This window comes from Acanthisitta chloris, unplaced genomic scaffold, assembly GCF_000695815.1.
Source record: "Acanthisitta chloris isolate BGI_N310 unplaced genomic scaffold, ASM69581v1 scaffold4298, whole genome shotgun sequence".
Classification (NCBI taxonomy): Eukaryota; Metazoa; Chordata; class Aves; order Passeriformes; family Acanthisittidae; genus Acanthisitta; species Acanthisitta chloris.
Genome location: NW_008688561.1, coordinates 47 through 17,096, shown reverse-complemented (window position 1 = coordinate 17,096; position 17,050 = coordinate 47). Strand labels below are relative to the sequence as shown.

At 40.1% G+C, this 17,050-nt stretch overlaps 1 protein-coding gene across 1 annotated transcript in view; it reads right to left on the bottom strand.

Annotated features, from left to right (window-relative positions):
• Positions 1 to 15,156, bottom strand: part of TPCN2 (two pore segment channel 2) — a gene marked incomplete at its 5' end in the record, with an annotated part of 21,885 nt that extends 6,729 nt beyond the window's left edge. The window contains 16 exons of the mRNA XM_009081055.1: positions 1,681 to 1,730; positions 2,354 to 2,482; positions 2,568 to 2,627; positions 2,916 to 3,035; positions 4,032 to 4,118; positions 4,713 to 4,794; positions 5,110 to 5,207; positions 7,338 to 7,402; positions 7,741 to 7,806; positions 8,108 to 8,207; positions 10,233 to 10,305; positions 11,203 to 11,309; positions 12,042 to 12,158; positions 13,050 to 13,227; positions 13,829 to 13,905; positions 15,092 to 15,156. Coding sequence (XP_009079303.1) covers positions 1,681 to 1,730; positions 2,354 to 2,482; positions 2,568 to 2,627; positions 2,916 to 3,035; positions 4,032 to 4,118; positions 4,713 to 4,794; positions 5,110 to 5,207; positions 7,338 to 7,402; positions 7,741 to 7,806; positions 8,108 to 8,207; positions 10,233 to 10,305; positions 11,203 to 11,309; positions 12,042 to 12,158; positions 13,050 to 13,227; positions 13,829 to 13,905; positions 15,092 to 15,156 — 1,474 coding nt within the window. The remainder of the gene's footprint in view (positions 1 to 1,680; positions 1,731 to 2,353; positions 2,483 to 2,567; positions 2,628 to 2,915; positions 3,036 to 4,031; positions 4,119 to 4,712; positions 4,795 to 5,109; positions 5,208 to 7,337; positions 7,403 to 7,740; positions 7,807 to 8,107; positions 8,208 to 10,232; positions 10,306 to 11,202; positions 11,310 to 12,041; positions 12,159 to 13,049; positions 13,228 to 13,828; positions 13,906 to 15,091) is intronic.
• Between the last annotated feature and the right edge of the window lie 1,894 nt (positions 15,157 to 17,050).

Below are 17,050 nucleotides of genomic sequence, written 5' to 3'. Positions count from 1 at the left end.
AGCTACAGTAAACTCTAACAACTGATGAAAGAAGTGATTCAGTTACTCTGAGCTCTTAAATATGCATAGATTCTTTATAGTGCATGTTTGTGCCTTCTGCTGGGGAGGAGGTACCAAAGAGGGTCCTTTCAGAAAACAAAGTAAAGCAAAAAGACTGCTATAGTGAGATACTTCAGAAACCTGCACAAAGATGTGCATTATTAACCCCTCAGGGTGTGCCTGGCTGAAGTGAGGCTTCAGAAACAGCACTAAGCTAACAGACTGACTTCATAGAACCATAGAATTTAAGGGTTGGAATGGACCTTACAGATCATCTAGTCCCAACCCCCTCTGGGCAGGGACACCTCCTCACTAGATCAGGTTGCTCAAGGCCCATCAAGCCTGGATTGAACACCACCAGGGTTGGGGCAGCCACAGCCTCCCTGGGCAACCTGTGCCAATGTATCACCAACAGGTCTTGTCAACCTTCTTCCTTAAAAGCAAATTCCATGGGTGACAGGCCTATGCTGCAAATCCCAGCCTGACTTTCAGCTGACTTTCACATGGCATGATGAATGCTTCTGTGCTGGAAAGGAGGGCAGGTGGTGGGGGACAAAAGACATTGATGAAAAAGGTCCAGGGTACCACAGATGTTAAATCATGATTTGTACCTCCAATATATTCAACTCTAATAATTAAAGAAATTATTTAAGGCAACACTGCATAGAACACATGTTCTAGCAAATAGTCACATCATGGTCCTGTCCTGCAGGTGTCACATCAACAGACCAAGCAATTAGCAACAGTACATGCTGTGGGCAGCATTAGGCCTCAGAGTGACTCCCCTGGGTTGTAGTGACTGACACAAAGACCTAACAAGTATTACTGGTGCTCCAAGGTAGTACTGTAGAGGAAACTACTCCCTACATCAAAAGGCAAAATCAATCCCAAATATAATAAATTATAAGATCAATAGTTAAAGGCATTAGACTATAGTAATCACTATTCTGGCAACCATCACTTCTGGGTGACAGGTGTGCAAAGAGTGTTCAAATAGAAACCCTTTTCAAGCCACAAGGTCTATCAGGTCTCTTCAGAGATACTACTATAAATTAAATTAACTTCTTGATAGCAACATAACAAATATCCTGAAAAATTAGGAAGAGCCAATGACTTAAGAGTGAGCTAACATGGAGAAATAAATTAACAGCCTAAAAGCTAAAGTCCATGGGAATTTCTCTACTGAATTTTACAGCATGAAACAAAACTCAGACTTCACTCTACACACAGAATTGAAGAGGTTTTATCAGTTGTTTAGGAGTTCATATAATTGGGCTTGTGCATAATCTGATACTGAAACATTTGGGTCAGTAGCTGTTGTACCAAATTCCTCCTCCTGCAGCTCAAGTACAGTAGGTCTGCCAAGATTTCATTTTACATCAGACTACAATTAGTGTATGCATCTTTCTCAGAATAGCTAAACACAGCCCTAAATTTTATGAGAAAAAGCATTTTCTTTCACTCATCCATATTACATGGCCTCCAGGGACTACAAGGGTGAGAAATTCTCCTAAGTTTGGTACATTATGGACTGGGCTGACAATCAGAGCATAATGACATGTGTGTATGAACCTGTGTGTATATTCCCCCGACCCAGCCCAGACACAGAGCAAAGTGCAGCAGTTCACAGAGGTTACCTACCAACCAGGATGAGGAAATCCATATACAGCAAAAGTTGCAATCTCCAAAATCTTTAGTTAGGAAAGAAAAAAACACAAGTCAAAACTTTCCTTTGCAATTCTGAGTTTCAGCAATGATGTAAGTTTCTTGGCAGGAAATATTTTTAAGAGCTTTAAGCCACTAATTTGACTCACTGTAGAGCTTTGAATTGCCATATTTGCCTAGTTATTGCCCAAATTAACCCAATGTACAGAGATCATCCAATAGTGGCACATAAAACAACATATAGTGAATAGCATTAACCATGAATTTGACCCCATCTACCACGTGGACTTCAGGCTTTTACCAAATAATAATGATGGGCTAACTTTTCTCTTGAAAGAGCAAGGTGATTTCAGCTATGTAACAGAATTCCTTATGCAATTATTCCAAGAGCTGAATGTTTCCAAACAACATTCAAAAGGCTCCTTATAAGAAAGATCACCTTTTCCATGGACTGAAATAAGCCAACCTTCATGGAGCAGACCCTAGGAGAACCATGTGCCACCAAAACTTTGAAGCCACCGAAAATCACATTACTGGCTCATGTTGTTCAGCTCAGCATGTCAAAGAAAAAAGCAATCCCACTAGCTCTTGTAGTTCCTAACCTCCCTAGACAAGAAACTCAAATATTAGAAGTTAACAAAACACTTACCAGCAAAATTACAGTCAGAAGTCCATCAAATCTATTGCTTGGGTAAGACCAGTATCTTTTCAAGCCCATTGCTAAGATTTTCAGCAACATTTCCAGCAGATAGTACAGGATGAAGAAGCAGTTGATAGCCTTCACCCCCAAAATAAAAACAATCATTAGAATTACTGTCAGCTCAGGGAACAGCAACAACTGTAGGAATACTGTTGTATCTTACCCCCAGGAAGAAGTCATCTCTCTCAGACAGCTGCTTATCTGCATCCAACACCAGAACCACCTTAAACAACAAGAAATATTTTATGAATCCACTGCTTTACTGCTGCATAAAACCGATTTTTAAGCACAACAACAGTCTTTAATGCTTTGCACAGACTTTTACAAGCAGCTGAGAATATACTTTTAATTGCAGGTATTCCCTCTTAAGACTAAAGCATGCCAAAACCCCAACATCTGCTAAAAAAGTGGTTGTTTAGAGAGACTAAAGAACGAAGACAGAACTTCAGTTTGCAGCAGAGGAAGAACAAAAAAATCCCCTCACCCCACAACAAAACACACTTTTACTTACACAGATAGAAATAATGTTTGCAAGGGCTACCACATTCCCCAAGTAGCCAAAGTAGGGATGGCCAAAGGCAAACTGTATTTTCTGCATAAAATGGGATTGGTACTCTGGGCTGGGAGGATGCTGAAAAGAACACAAAGGATTTGCTGAGACACAAGGCATAAGCATTTTAATAATAACACAGAAAACACACACTCAGCCTCAGATTTTAAAAGCCCAGACATTTCCAAAGCAAAGCTTTAGGGCCACAGGCTAACTCTGACATTTTCAAGAAAAAGTTTTCAAGCTGTGGCTGTTTGCAGCAAGACATCATTGCTCATTAGCAAACAGGCTGCTGATTATGGCACAAGAGAATGGCAAAGAAGGGAGATGATCCAACCTCTCTTCAATGCCCCAAGCAGGTAAACTAAAAACCAATCTACTAATTGTATACATTCCTTCCCCACTTCCCAACAATTAATTCAGAAGTCTGCCAGCATAGCAGAGAACATATCCCAACCCTCTAAAAGTTTAGTGTTTTGTTTTTCCATTCTCTCCAAGTAGAGATTTGCTTTCTGCCCATCTGCATCTCAACAGTTAAAGAATCCACATTTTGTACTTCATTCAATGACTGAGAAAAAGACTTTGAGTATATTAAAGTGCAATCCTGCAAAGACTAATAGAAGTGAAGATGCACAAGATTGTCACAATAAAACAAATCCCTTATATTTCATCAAAAACAATTTACTATGGAGGTATTCACTTTTCCATGTCTCTAAATCTAACTCCTATTCCTTGTTTCCTTGTAAAGAATCTTCCTCTTAAACAAAATACACAGGGACCTCATCTATTTTGTCTGGCCAAGTTGCTTAAAAGTGCTGCCAGGATAAACAACTCTGCATTTTGTACATTTAACACTACCTGGCAATCCCAAACTAATGCTGAAGAAGCCCCAAAGCAATTCTGATTGCGACTGTAAGAGCAACACATGAACAACACAAAAATCAATGCCATGTGATCACACCTTGTGTTCACATGTTGCAAACTTTGTTTATACACTTCACAGCAGAATACTATCACTTATTTTTGCACAAGACCACACCACTTCTGATGCTTTAGAAATGATGGTCAGATACATACTTGCTTAATGGCATCTTTGTCTAGTTCTTCAAAGAGCTTCTGGAACTGGGCAGCTGACAGTTGGTCACAGGAGCACATTTGGAGTGACTTCACATGAAAGAGAAACATTCAGATCGACATGTGAAATAGATGCAGCTGCAAAGTGTGTCAAAACCCTCAGACTATCTTAAAAGTCTAGGAATAGAGATGGAATACAAGCTGCTCCAGGCTATTAGAGTAAGGTTCAATATTGCTTTACCACAACAGTGCCACATCACTGGGGTTTTGTCTCACCTTTTCTATTTGCCCTCTCTGGGATCAGACGCTCTTTGACAAGCTTAAATTTTAAGTCTCATGTAGGAATGCTGCAAGGGAGCAGCTCTAGACCACAGTAAGAAATGTTTTATTTTCAAGAGAAAGCAAAGCCAATAGGAAAATTAGCTCTGCAACACAAACATTTTCATTCCTCTCTACAGGTGAATGCATCCCTCTCCACACCCAAAGCAGCAACCTTAAGGTGCAATCATTGTGTAATGACTCTGGGTCTCTGCTCACACTCAAAGAAAGCAGCATGAGGAAGTTGGGCTGGAAGCTATTACTCCTTAATCAATGGTGCAAGGAAGGAAATTTCAGATTCCACAGCTGTCACATCAAAAGGTTTGATAGTCACCAACATAAAGACTAAGAAAATCCAGTTCTTACTCTCATGATGCCTTGCTTGCAGCGAGAATCCATTTCCACTTTCTGCAGCACTTGTAGTAATGCCCCAACACTGACATATGACCTATTTCAAAGAAAACAGAACAGGCCCTGATACAGATAATTGCATTGATGGCAAAAACAGCTGTTCCAAATGCACTCCTGCCTCTTTCTTCGTTTGAAAGGTAGATAAAATTAGAAGTAGAAAAAAAGGAAACAGGCTCCATCGGAGTCCCAAACAGTGTGTTACAAATACCCTGTTAAAGATTAAATAAATGAGCAACAAACTGCCATTCTTCCAGAATGGATCCTCAGTAAATACATTAAACAAAACAACATGACCACAAATCTACTCTTTTTTTTTGCTGGATAATCTACTGTTTCAGCACTGTTCACTTACTGCTGTGCATTAGGAGGAGTCTCTTTCAGGGAGGAGAGCACTTCAAACGCTGCACGGATCCCCAGTCGTCTCCTGAACAGGGAGGACTGAACTGATTTCTGAACAGTAAAAACACCACAGAGGAAACAATTTACTTACACTTCATGCACTACTATGTCCTATGGCCAGATAATATACTGATCCTTTGGCACACACCCCAGATTTGTGATCAGAGATCAGAATAGAACTGCCCCAGGCCTCACTCCCTCCAGGAACTCTGTGTACAAGGAGGAAGGAAGGAAGCAAAGCAAACAAGTCTCTGGAGTTAAGTAAACATCCAGGTCATGGTTTATTTTCAATTCTGGATAGCATAGGCATATGCCTGTTCCAGAGACACTGGCAACAGCAAAGCTCAGGCATTCACAGGAATTAACTCTACTGTGCAGAGAGAAGAGCTAAACACCTTGTCCAACCTCAGCTTCTTCCCTAAGAGCAGAAATCCAGAGCCACAGGTTTTCATGTCTTTTTTTTTTCCATAGTAATCACTTTCCAACTCAGTTACTTTCTCGGGAGTTCAATTTTGTCATGTTCTCACATGAGAAAGAGGAAAATTGAGAGAGAAGGGAAGGAACAGAGAGCAGGAAAGGATTACCAACAATCCTCTTTGTACATACCAGGTTTAAACACCTCTCTCCTACAAGAGAGTGGGGACCACTCCTGTTTGATACTGCTCAAGACTCACATCCAACCAACTTCACCTTCTCTCTCAAACTCTAGAGCAGCTATTATTCCACTCCCACCGCCCCAAGTCCTATACTTGATTTCTCTGAAGGGCTGAATGAACTATAAGACTACAGGAGTAAAGGGAAGGAACTGTAAGACACATATACATAAGAAAGGGGAAGTAAGTAATGAAGGAACTTTAAGAACACACATAAATAAGGGGAAAACCATACCAACAGTCTCTGAGTTTCTTCGGACTCTAAACCTGAAGTACAGGCATGAGAAAAGACCAGTTGGAATGTACACAGCTGGGAACTGCTGTTCATTCCAAGCTAGAGGCAATCACCACACTGGCACAAAGGAAAAAACAGCTTAACCTACAGCCCAGAGCTTTAGCTGCCAGACTTCAGTGCTTTTGCATAGCACTACCCTGACTCAGCTTTACCAAAAACATTGCTGCTGAGCTGTCAGGTTTTATAAAATATGCAGAAGTAGAACACTTCCACAGAGGTGAAAGTAAAACTGTTGAAGAACTCAAGACACAGAGAAAAAAAATTCACCATGAAGGTTACAAAGAAAAAATCTCCAAAAGCCTGAAGCTGTGGCACCTCAGTAGAATCAGGACTCAGCCTGTTCTGAGGAGCAAGGGACTGACAGCTCCTCTCTTGATAGATAACTGCCTGACCAAAGAGTTCAGTGCCATCAGTGTGATAACTATTAATGCTCAGTCTAGCACTGTGTTGTTTCTACCAATCTACAATGTGTGTTAAGTGCTAAGTAGCTGTGGTGTACCTTGGAGGTTCTGTATTCACTGTTGGAGATAAACCCAGTTCTGGAGATCTCCAGGTACACCCACGCAGCCTCTTCCTTCCATCACCAGTTACTTCTATTTTACAGTTACACCAGTTATTGCTATTTTGGAATAGCAATAGGAAAAATGACAAATCTAACTTATTTTATCAGAAGTAACAGAGACTTTTATTTTCACTTGACTTACTTTGTCTCTGCTTTCTAACAGTAACTATTGCCTGGGTTCACTACAATTCCTCTCAAATTGTTCAGCTGCACTACCTCATGCAGAAAACAAACACATTTCCTGACAAGGGAATCCAGACTAGATTTGCAGTTGGAGACTAACAACATGTGTACGTAATACTCAGAGAAACTAAGTGCTAGGATTTGCAATACCTATTTAAACAGTACAGCAGATTTTCTTCACAGAAAGCAAATTTAAGTTATGTGCTCACTTGTTCTTGTTCAGTTATATAATAGTTTCTTCCCCCTCCCCCAACAGTCAAAGTAGGAGATTCACAGCACACATAGAAGCATGCAAGCAAGTAATTTTGTCATGGAAGGGATCAAGCTATAACAGCATATAAAGGGAAAAGTATCTACATAAAGCAGGTTTAGTATCTTAAAACAGTATCTACAACCAGAATGGGCCAATTGCTTTAACACAGAGATGAAGCTTTTAATACTTCCCAGGTTCAAGGTTATGGCACAACAAAGAAATCAAGAAAACTCACCAGAAGGTATCCTCGAAACTGGTTGTATATTATTGCTGTAAGCAAGTTCATCAAAAACAAGTTACCTATTAGAGAAAAAGAAGCAGAAAGAATTACTGAAATATACATCTGTTTCTCAAAGAAGTCTCAATGTATTGTAGTAAATCAGTTGTAAAACTTAAAAAGAGTTTTCTTGTGTTTGATTTCCAAAATGTTTTAAATGTTTGAATATGACATGTCACCAAAAAAGCACAAATCATAAGCACCTTCTATGAAAATTATCTTACAGACACTACACAACAATTGGGAAAAAAACCACATAAAAAAAGGAGAAACATGGTTAAGCTTTCCTAGAAAAATAAAACACTGTAGCTGTTATGCACAAGTGTCAAAGTGCATTTACATTACTGAAGAGGTAACTTACCTAACACAGTGAAGAGGATGAAGAAGATGGAATACGCTCGATTCTTAGAGTATGCAGGAATCATCACTGCAGCAGATTTAACAAAAGAGAAATAATAATTTCATGCTTAACATGAACACTGGAGATCTCTATCAACTTTTGGCAATGGGTAAAAGCTCTTATACAGCTTCACTTTAGAGTCACATATACGATTACACCAAAGCAAGGCAAGAATCAAGTTAATAAAGGCATGAAAAATCTTTACACAACTTTCCTCTGGCTGTGCTAAGAATTGTCAGCTGAAAGAATGGTTACAGGAGCCTGAGGAAATCTTATTCTACTCTTCTTTGATAAGAGAGACAGGAGTTATTTCTGAGAGACTGCTCACCATCAGGGTTATTTGCTGTAGTCAGCAGGACCAGCAGTGATGTCAGTGAATCTGGCAAATTCCGGAAATAACCCACCCACTCCTTATCCTGCTGGTTATCCTAGTCAAAGAGATGTTCATTGTTAAGAGAAATAGCCAAGAATCACCAGGACTGTCTTATCAAGGGGAGAAAAAATAATTAAAATCATCAATACATTTCTTACACACTTAAGCGAATCTACTCTGTAAAAAAAGCGTAAGTCAAGCATAAAAATTAAGCCAATGTGTAGGAATACAGAGCAACTACTTCATCCATTAACAGCAATTCAAAACCACAAGGAATTGAGCACAATATTAAAGTAGTTCTTGCCTACACTGCTGAACAGAAACAAAACAGCTTCCTCAGTGATGTAAACTGCCTCAATAACTACTGTGTTACAAGAGATCCTCTCAAACACCTTCAGCTCTACAAGCACTCAATGTGCCTCTCACTTCCCTTTTGACTTCTGAGCACAAAACTTAACATCCTCTGAATAAGTGTTTTGTACAAAAGTTGCTATCATTGCTCCAAATAAAAGCATTTTCCTTTCTCCTGCTATCTCTAGATATGCTGTAACTAGCACTCATGCACAGACAAGCAGAAAACAGGCAACTGTTCTGCGTTGAAAAGAAGGAAGATTTAAAATGCTATGTACAGTATCAATAAGCTTAAACATCTTGGGGAAAGTAATGAAAAGAAAAAGGATTAGTGCTACAGCACCCAAAAAAATACCTGCAAATAATTTGGCAACTAAGGTCATCAACATTATCTTGTGGCTCAGTGGAAACATCAGGTGATCTGCTAAAGCTCAGACAGTGTCAGAATCTTCATCAAAACACACTGGGAGGTTGATCTCAGATCATCCACTTTTTTCCCCCCTGAGGTCAAGCAGTGATATACAAAAGATGCAGAGTGCAAACAGCACAAACATGAATCATGCAGCACAGAACAAACAGCCCTTCAATCTGCAGCAAAGGCTGGAAAATGTACCTCTAGAGGACACACACAAGACAGCACAAAAATGCAGAGGCAGGAATTTCATCAATAAATATATTTTTAGAACTTGCTTTCAGAATTTTGCCTTGTTAGGTAAAATTAGTTTGTATGGACGTCAGAGTAGCTCATCAAAATGGGAAAGCCAGTCCACTCTCTGGTCTGTTATTTTTCACCTAAATGTATACAAAATTGGTTCAGGTGTACAAGTTATATCCCTGTCTGCTGGGAAAGCTCATAACTGAAATTAGATGTGACCTACAGAGATAATACAAAGATCCATAATGCAACTAAAAGAGGAAAAAACAGAGCTCTGCTGCTAATTTCAGAAATTGTATAACACGGGAATTCAAGGAATTTGCTGCCCCTAAGGAAAACTAGAGGCAGGCTCAAGTGAAAATTACAGTAGGAATGAAGGTGCAAAACTGAGATTAAAGAGAGGACTAAAATTACTGGGAGAAGTATGCAAGAATTTTTTGTGCTGACAGTCATATTTATGAAAGGCCTTAAAAAGTAAGGACAAAAAAAAACAAGCCACCCACAAATCTAAGTACAATCAATACATTAAGATACAGGAAGTTTATGAGAGAGGGAGCACACCAAGAGCACTAGAATACAAAAATTATTTGAACCACACAATTTCAAATTTGTTTTTCAGAAGCAGGAAGAGAAAAATGAGAGAAAAATGTGAAGATATCAGCAACCAAAAATCAGAGTGAAAACCTACCAAGGCATGGCCAGGTAACAGAAGAAACTAAACTTAGGAAAAAGCTAGATAAGGAAGAGAAAAAAAAGAAATGAGTGGTAATAAAAACAGAAAAGTGACAAGATAAAGTGCTTTGGACACAGAACAGCATAGAATGCTTCAACAAAAGCAGAGAAAACTCAAAGGAACAAACTGGCTAGATGCATAAGAAAACCTCTTGTACACATGAACACTAAGCACACGTTAAAACTCTCCAAAGGGACTTCAAACTCATCTTAGCAAGGAAACACGACCCTTCCAGGGGAAACAAGTTTCACTAGTTTGATTATAAAACTAGACATGAAGCAGCTCTGTGAATACAGAAAAAAGCCACCAAGATCTCCCACAGCACAACTAGAACCGATTACCTTTGTGCGAGCAAACAGCAACATGGCAAACATGGTAAAAAGAGACAGGTGAACAGCCAGGAGTAGAACAACACTGTTGGAAAGAAAATACATCATATGCATTAAAAGTAACTTTTATATTTTTAGCAAAGACTAAGCTAAAGAATGTAAAGAACACCAGAGGTGTTTTTAAGAAGTTACATGGAGATAACAGAAAGTGATCTAAGTTTTGACTCTTCAGCATAAGCTCAGGCTTTTGTGAAGTCAATGAGATTGTAACTTTTTCTCAAGTTAGGACCATATTTACACTCTCCAACCAAAACACAACCCCTTGGCTTGCATATACCTTTGATTCTCCTGAGGCTTGTTAGCTGAGAAGTAACAGGCAAGGGCAGTGAGCTCTACACCCTGGGCACAACCCATGCCACAGGAAGAGATCTCTTTCAAAAAGCATAATGCAGTCTGGTTACCATTTCACCAGTGAGATTTTCAGTTCAACATTTCCAAGGACAGTATAATGCAATACATATATTGGTAAAACCATGTAGAACTGACAAAGCTGACGTGAAGCACTCTGAAGATGTAAAGAAGAGGTATCTTCTTGTGTGGCACTCATGCCTGGAACACAAGGACATGTGTGTCTGCCCATACTTGTGAGGTTACCTTGGAGAAACACAGCACAGACCTTTGCCCAGATGATGCCTCATTTTTTCCCTTACAAAAAGGGCTGTATGCCACTAGCAGGACTCAAACTTCAACTCAACCAGCCTCAAACATCTGTCACATACAGTGCCACATCATGTGCATTCTAGAGATATTTTACAGACTAAAAGGAATCACAAAGTTAACACAACCTCCATTCACTGCTACCTGATCTCACCAACCACTTAGTCATGCCATCAAGCAGGAATTTACTCAGAGGCCACACACCAGAACAGTAAGGGTAACCACCTGCTTGCTGTGAAAGGATGTTCTCAGTGCCCTTACCTACCTCGCCATTTCAGGCAATGTGCTGTTGATACTTTTTAATGTTTTCTTCATCATGGAAGAATTCTGAAGAAGAAAGAATGGACGAAGAATTCTTCTTATTCTCACATTCTGCAAAAACCAAGGGATCACACGCTGAGTTCCTGTAGCACTGGTGGCACAAACACTCCTACTGCAAGTTTGTAGTAAACCAGTGAATACACCTATCAACAAAGTCAACAGTGTGACAGGAAAGGGCTGTGCTCAGAAGCTAACTCTGTCCCCCAGAGGTCACAAAACACACAGGAGATTTGACACTTCGGGTGTCTCATTAAAATGACAAGGCATGGCTTTAAAAACACACAATGACACTTCAATAGCCTCATCAGGCCACTAATTAGAAACACTCCAACTTTGCTGCTCAGTGAACACAACGTGCTGGCAAGAAATAGCATTTTCCAATTTTCTGCCGAGGTCCATTTCAAGAAAGGAATAGTGAGCTACTTGCAATAAAAAAAAAACCCAAACAACAAATACCCATTCTGGAAAGAAGTGCTTCATTGCAATTTTCAGACTGGTTTTTTCATTCCATGACCAAGGAGACTGTTTGTTAATTTTACCAGTGAACACACAACTTACATTCAGAATCAAACCACATCCTTTGCAAAGGTCTATTACACCTAACATTTTCTGTGTTGCAGTGTATTATTCAACTGTCAAAGACCCAAAAACGAACCATTTCATCCTCCTACCCCATTTTTCCAATACACTACATACTCCCTGCTGACTATCCCTTTTGCAGGTTCTCCTCTGCCACTCTCCACAACTAAACTGCTGATTGTTTCTGCAGAAAGCAGTTCTTACCTCTGTGCAGAAAAAACTCAGGGATACAATCCAATCAGTAAGGGAAACAGTTAGTGTCAGTATATAAGCCATTAGCCATTTATTTTTCCAAAATTCTTTCCATCCAATTAGGTAACTCTGGACAAGAAGGAAAAAAAAAAGCAATCAAAACTTACTTTAATAATAAAATCCAATACCCTAATAAGTCAGCACCAATTGTCTTCCAAGTATTTGTAATTCTTACATCAGTGCCCACAAATAGCTCCACAAAATCCAAACAAAACCACATTGTTCAGAAACTTCTTCTACAAGAACTAAATAAAAGTTGGTAAAAGTGAGAGATGCACATAGGCCATGTAAGAGGAATCCTTTGAATGCAAGATAAATGCCCACTTAATAAAGAGATTTTCCAGAAACAAGTATCCAAGCAATGGTCAGTTTCTATTTTCAATTTGCATAAACAAACTGGCATAGATTTGTTTATCCTATACTCCAATTATTTATATAACACAAAGCAGCTAAGCCAAAATAATTGTATCTTTTAGTTTTTTCCTGTGAGGGTGGTGAGACACTGGCACAGGTTGCCCAGGGAGGCTGTGGATGCCCCAACACTGGCAGTGTTCAAAGCCTTGAACAACCTGCTCTGGTGGGAGGTGTCCCTGCCCATGGGGTTGGGACTAGATGATCTATAAGGTCCATTCTAACCCATAAAAATTTTATGATGTTTCTATGATGATCTCCACAAAATTTATTTCACCTATTCCACTCACTTAGGAAAATTAGGTTAGAAAAAGGTGATCAATTTTTTAATTCAGCAAACATGCACTTTGTAATTTCTGCTGAAATAAGGCCTGAATAAAGCAAGGCAAATCCAAGATTCGAATAATTCTAAGGTGCTAAGACATTTCTAAGGCAAATCCAAGATTTGAACAATTTTAAGACATTTCCCAGGGGATAAAGAGGAGAAAGCACACACTGATCTGCCCAACACACCCATGTCATTCAACACCAGGTGAGTGTGGTGCTCACCTTCACCGATACATCCACGAGGAAGACAAGAAAGCAGAGCAGCTCAATGCTTTCTGTCAGGCCACAGGGAGGATTCCAGGCAGGAAGGCGATACCGCACGTCCGAAGTGAGGGTCAGCGAGGAAGGCTTTTCAATGAAAGCCAAAGCCAGGATTATAGTAATGGTCAAACTCAAAATCCTGTTTGGAAAGAGATGAAATTACAAAAGGAAAAAAAAAAACTAAACCCCAAACCAACACCAAACCCACAACATGAGTCAAAAGAATAACAAAGTATTTACAGTAAGGCAATTTTCTCAGAAGTAAACCAAGCTTTGCAATGTTATATTTAACACAAATGCATTAGAGCACAAGGCAGCACTGGACCAGCATGTTGCTGTCTGCATTAGTGATGGAACTGCTGACCACGAAACAACCCCAGGTGGTGTTGTTCTGAAACTAACAGCAGCAAACAAACAATCTGGCTGTTAGATCATTTCACGTGTTTAGAAATAGACACTTGGAAAACTCTTCACACACAGTGCTGTAAATCATGCTAATAGCTCATTCATGCAACAGTGGCTGTTCCAAAGAGCATCTACATGATCACACTTTGATATAACTTGCTGCTTTCCACTGCCACCAGTGGCATAGAGGCAATCCCATTGCCTCCTACAGTAAGTTCTCAGCAGGATAAAAGCACAATTAGCTAATTATTTAACAACAAAGAAAGCTGAAGAATAATTTTTCATAGAGACTTACTCCTAAATGCAAAAAAGCAGGAAGAATACAAAGTTCTTACCACTGGCAAGTTCTTGAATAGTACCATCGATACAACCACAGGGACTTGGAGTCCACACGGTGATTTATAGATCGATACTGGAAGCAGGAAGCAAAAAGAATAATCCAAGCATTACAATCTGCCTCAAAGATTAAGTTACCAAAGTAAACCAAATTATTGCGCAAGTGATTCATTATTAAAGTATCAGTCACCCATATGTAGTCTACATGTATGAAAAGAGCAAGATTTTGATGAAGTTCTCCCATCTAAAGGCCTCAGAGCCGCTCAGATAAACTGTGTGGCAATCACCTGAAGCAAGCACTGTCCTCGTAACAAACAACAGCATTTGTAATAATTCACTGACTACTCAAGGTACTTGTCAAAATGGTCCTTCAATTCACCTTTTCATTCCACTCATGGATCTTTTGTCTTTCTCTTCCAACGAGCCATTAAGATGTAAATTGACTCTGAATGTAAGAGTCCTCAACCTATGGCTTTGAATAAAAAATGCTTTAAGATCAAGATCCTTCAGAACAGACCTGCTGTCGCCAAAATCTGCTCAGACCCTCCTCTGTGACTGCTCCTGGGCTGCTGTTACTCTGCCGTTGGGGAGAAGTTAAACCACGACATTCCAGAAAGGAGGGAACACCTTAAATACATCTGATCCCCAGGAACATCCCAACTGAGAGCTCTCTGAATGCAGCAAGAGCTCAGGAACTGCCCTCCAGCATTCCCACTCCCTGCAACAACTGGGAGATAATAGGATCTAGGAACCTGCAGTAGCAGCCAGTAAAGGAGAGGCAAAGAGGGAAAGGAGACTTCCAAAGGCACCAAAAGTTCAGCTGAAGCAAAAGAGTCTCAGCTTCTCACTTCAAACTAGCCTAAAACTCTTAAGGTCTTACCAGCTCTTAAGCTGTGCAAGTAGTTGGATTGAGGCAAATTACAGGCTTTGCTCAGAGAGTTTCTCTTAGCAGTAAATTAGTCACTCTCAAAAAACCCACAGACAAACCAAACCTAACAAACAAACCACCATGAAAACCACCCCACAAACCAGAACCTCTTTTGTAAACCTTAAAGCGAAGATTATTTCATTGTGTGGGAAAATGTGTTTCTCCTAGGCAGAAGGTCAGTAAAACTTGCATACCACAGGAATTTGGAATTCTGATTTTGCTTTGTGGATCGAAACGATGTCCTACAAACATTGTCTGATAACTGAAAAACTGGCAGAATATGTGACAAATACCCAGCATGGGAAGCATCATAGTTAACAAAAGTTAGACTTACCTGTATCGCATCTTCAATAAATACTATGGCTTGGTTTATATAAAGGTCATTATCAACTCCAGTACCTATAAAGTTAAAAAAAAGCAAGAATCACTTGTAGGTAACAGAAGCTGCACAACCACGGTCCTCATGACAAAGGGTACACACAAAACAGAGCTCCTGCCACATCTGCTCTGCCAGCAGCACTGTGCATCACATGAAATAAATAATATTAAACACATCAGGCATCTTTCTGTACTTTGTGAAAAAGACCTCTCTTACATTTAGCTTAAGTAGCTACATTACACAAGTAGTTAAATAATTACCAGAAGACTCCACAGAGACAAGTCCTAACGTGCAACATAATAGAGATTCAATCAAATTATTCTTTGACAAAGTGCACAGTCAAGTGAAGCTGGAAAAATCAGACACTACAATTGAAGTTATTTTTACTTTTGTTTAATAAAGGTACCGTGGTTTAGACTGATCTTCTTGTCTCCAAACCCAACAGGAATCTCCAGTCAGATGAGAACTAAATTAAGTGGGGTTTTTAATTTGTCCTGAGAGTTGTTATTACCATTACCATACCAAGAACAGACCAGAGTTCAAGACACAAAAAGGGGTGAAAGTACATAAATGGAAATAAAACATCACTAAATTAGCTACTGTGCCACCTTTCAAAACTCACTACTAAGAAGTCTACATGAAGATATATACATAAAAAATAAAGGGCAGCCACTTGTGTTCCCTTGAATTAGGACCTTTGAGGAACTAACTTGGCAATTACAAGAAACAAAGGCAGTAAAGGTCAAAATGAGGAGGAAGAAAAAAAGAGATAAAGGGATGGGGGCTAGATATACAAAAATATGTGCTAGTGTAACCTTCCCACAGAGGGGAAGAGTCCCAAAGAGCAGCTCATACCATCTCCTGCGAGGAGACAGTAACCACAGCACAGGGTACAACAGGGAAGAGTCTGACCAAGTGCTAGCACAATAATCTCCAGACACTAATTCATGCCAGAAACACCATTAATCTGAGCTCCAGACAATTTTATGTTCCACATGATTCAGTGGCATCAATTTCCCACAAAGGCTGCAAACAATTTTTAAATGTCACTGTTTATCTGAGCATCAGCAACAACACAGTTTTGTGCTGATCCTGGTATGAACCACAGCACAAGGAAGACTGAGCATAAACAGGGAATAAACTAAGCTCATGCAGTAAATACAGTATTTTTTTCATGACGTGAAACACTAGTGAGACAACAACAAAGTTGTTTAAGGGACCGGTATTAGTTAAAAGCACAGCAAGAACAGCAAAAGCTTTAGGTTCTCAGGGCACACAGCAAGCCTAGTGCTGATGCCAAGGATTTTGGAAGGGCAGAATCCATGCAACTGTTCCTAGTATAAAAATAGAACCGGAAAATTAGCAAGAAATGTTTACTTTAGCAATCTCAGTTAAAGAAAGAAACGCCACAAAACCACAACACCAAAACACATTGTTCATGCAGCCTCCCATGGATATCCAATTTCTTTAGCCACTCTTAGTCACAGCAAGTGACACTTAGTCACAAGTGATGATTAAAGCACTGCTCGGGGTTTGGGCACACAGGAGCCAAATAAGCAAGAAAAAGCAAAGGTTCTCTTAGATGAAATGATACTCTGAAAACAGAGAACCTGAAACCGCCAAAGGAGCCTGTCCTGGGAGAATTCGAGACGCCAAACCTCCAACAGTCGCTAGGTTGGGGAGAAACTTATCAGCACTTTGAAAAAACATTAAAATTAAATGTGAAAACAATGCAGGCTGAGGCTGCAGCAGCGCAAGCACCTGAGGTCAGCGAGAGCCGCTCCGGGCGCTGCCGGGCTGCAACCCCCGGGGGGCTCCGGGGGGAGCAGCCGCGACGCCTCCCGCTCCTCCTGCTCCCGGGACAGCTCTGCTCCCGCAGCGGGACAGCTCCGCGGGCACGGGCACAGCGTCCGC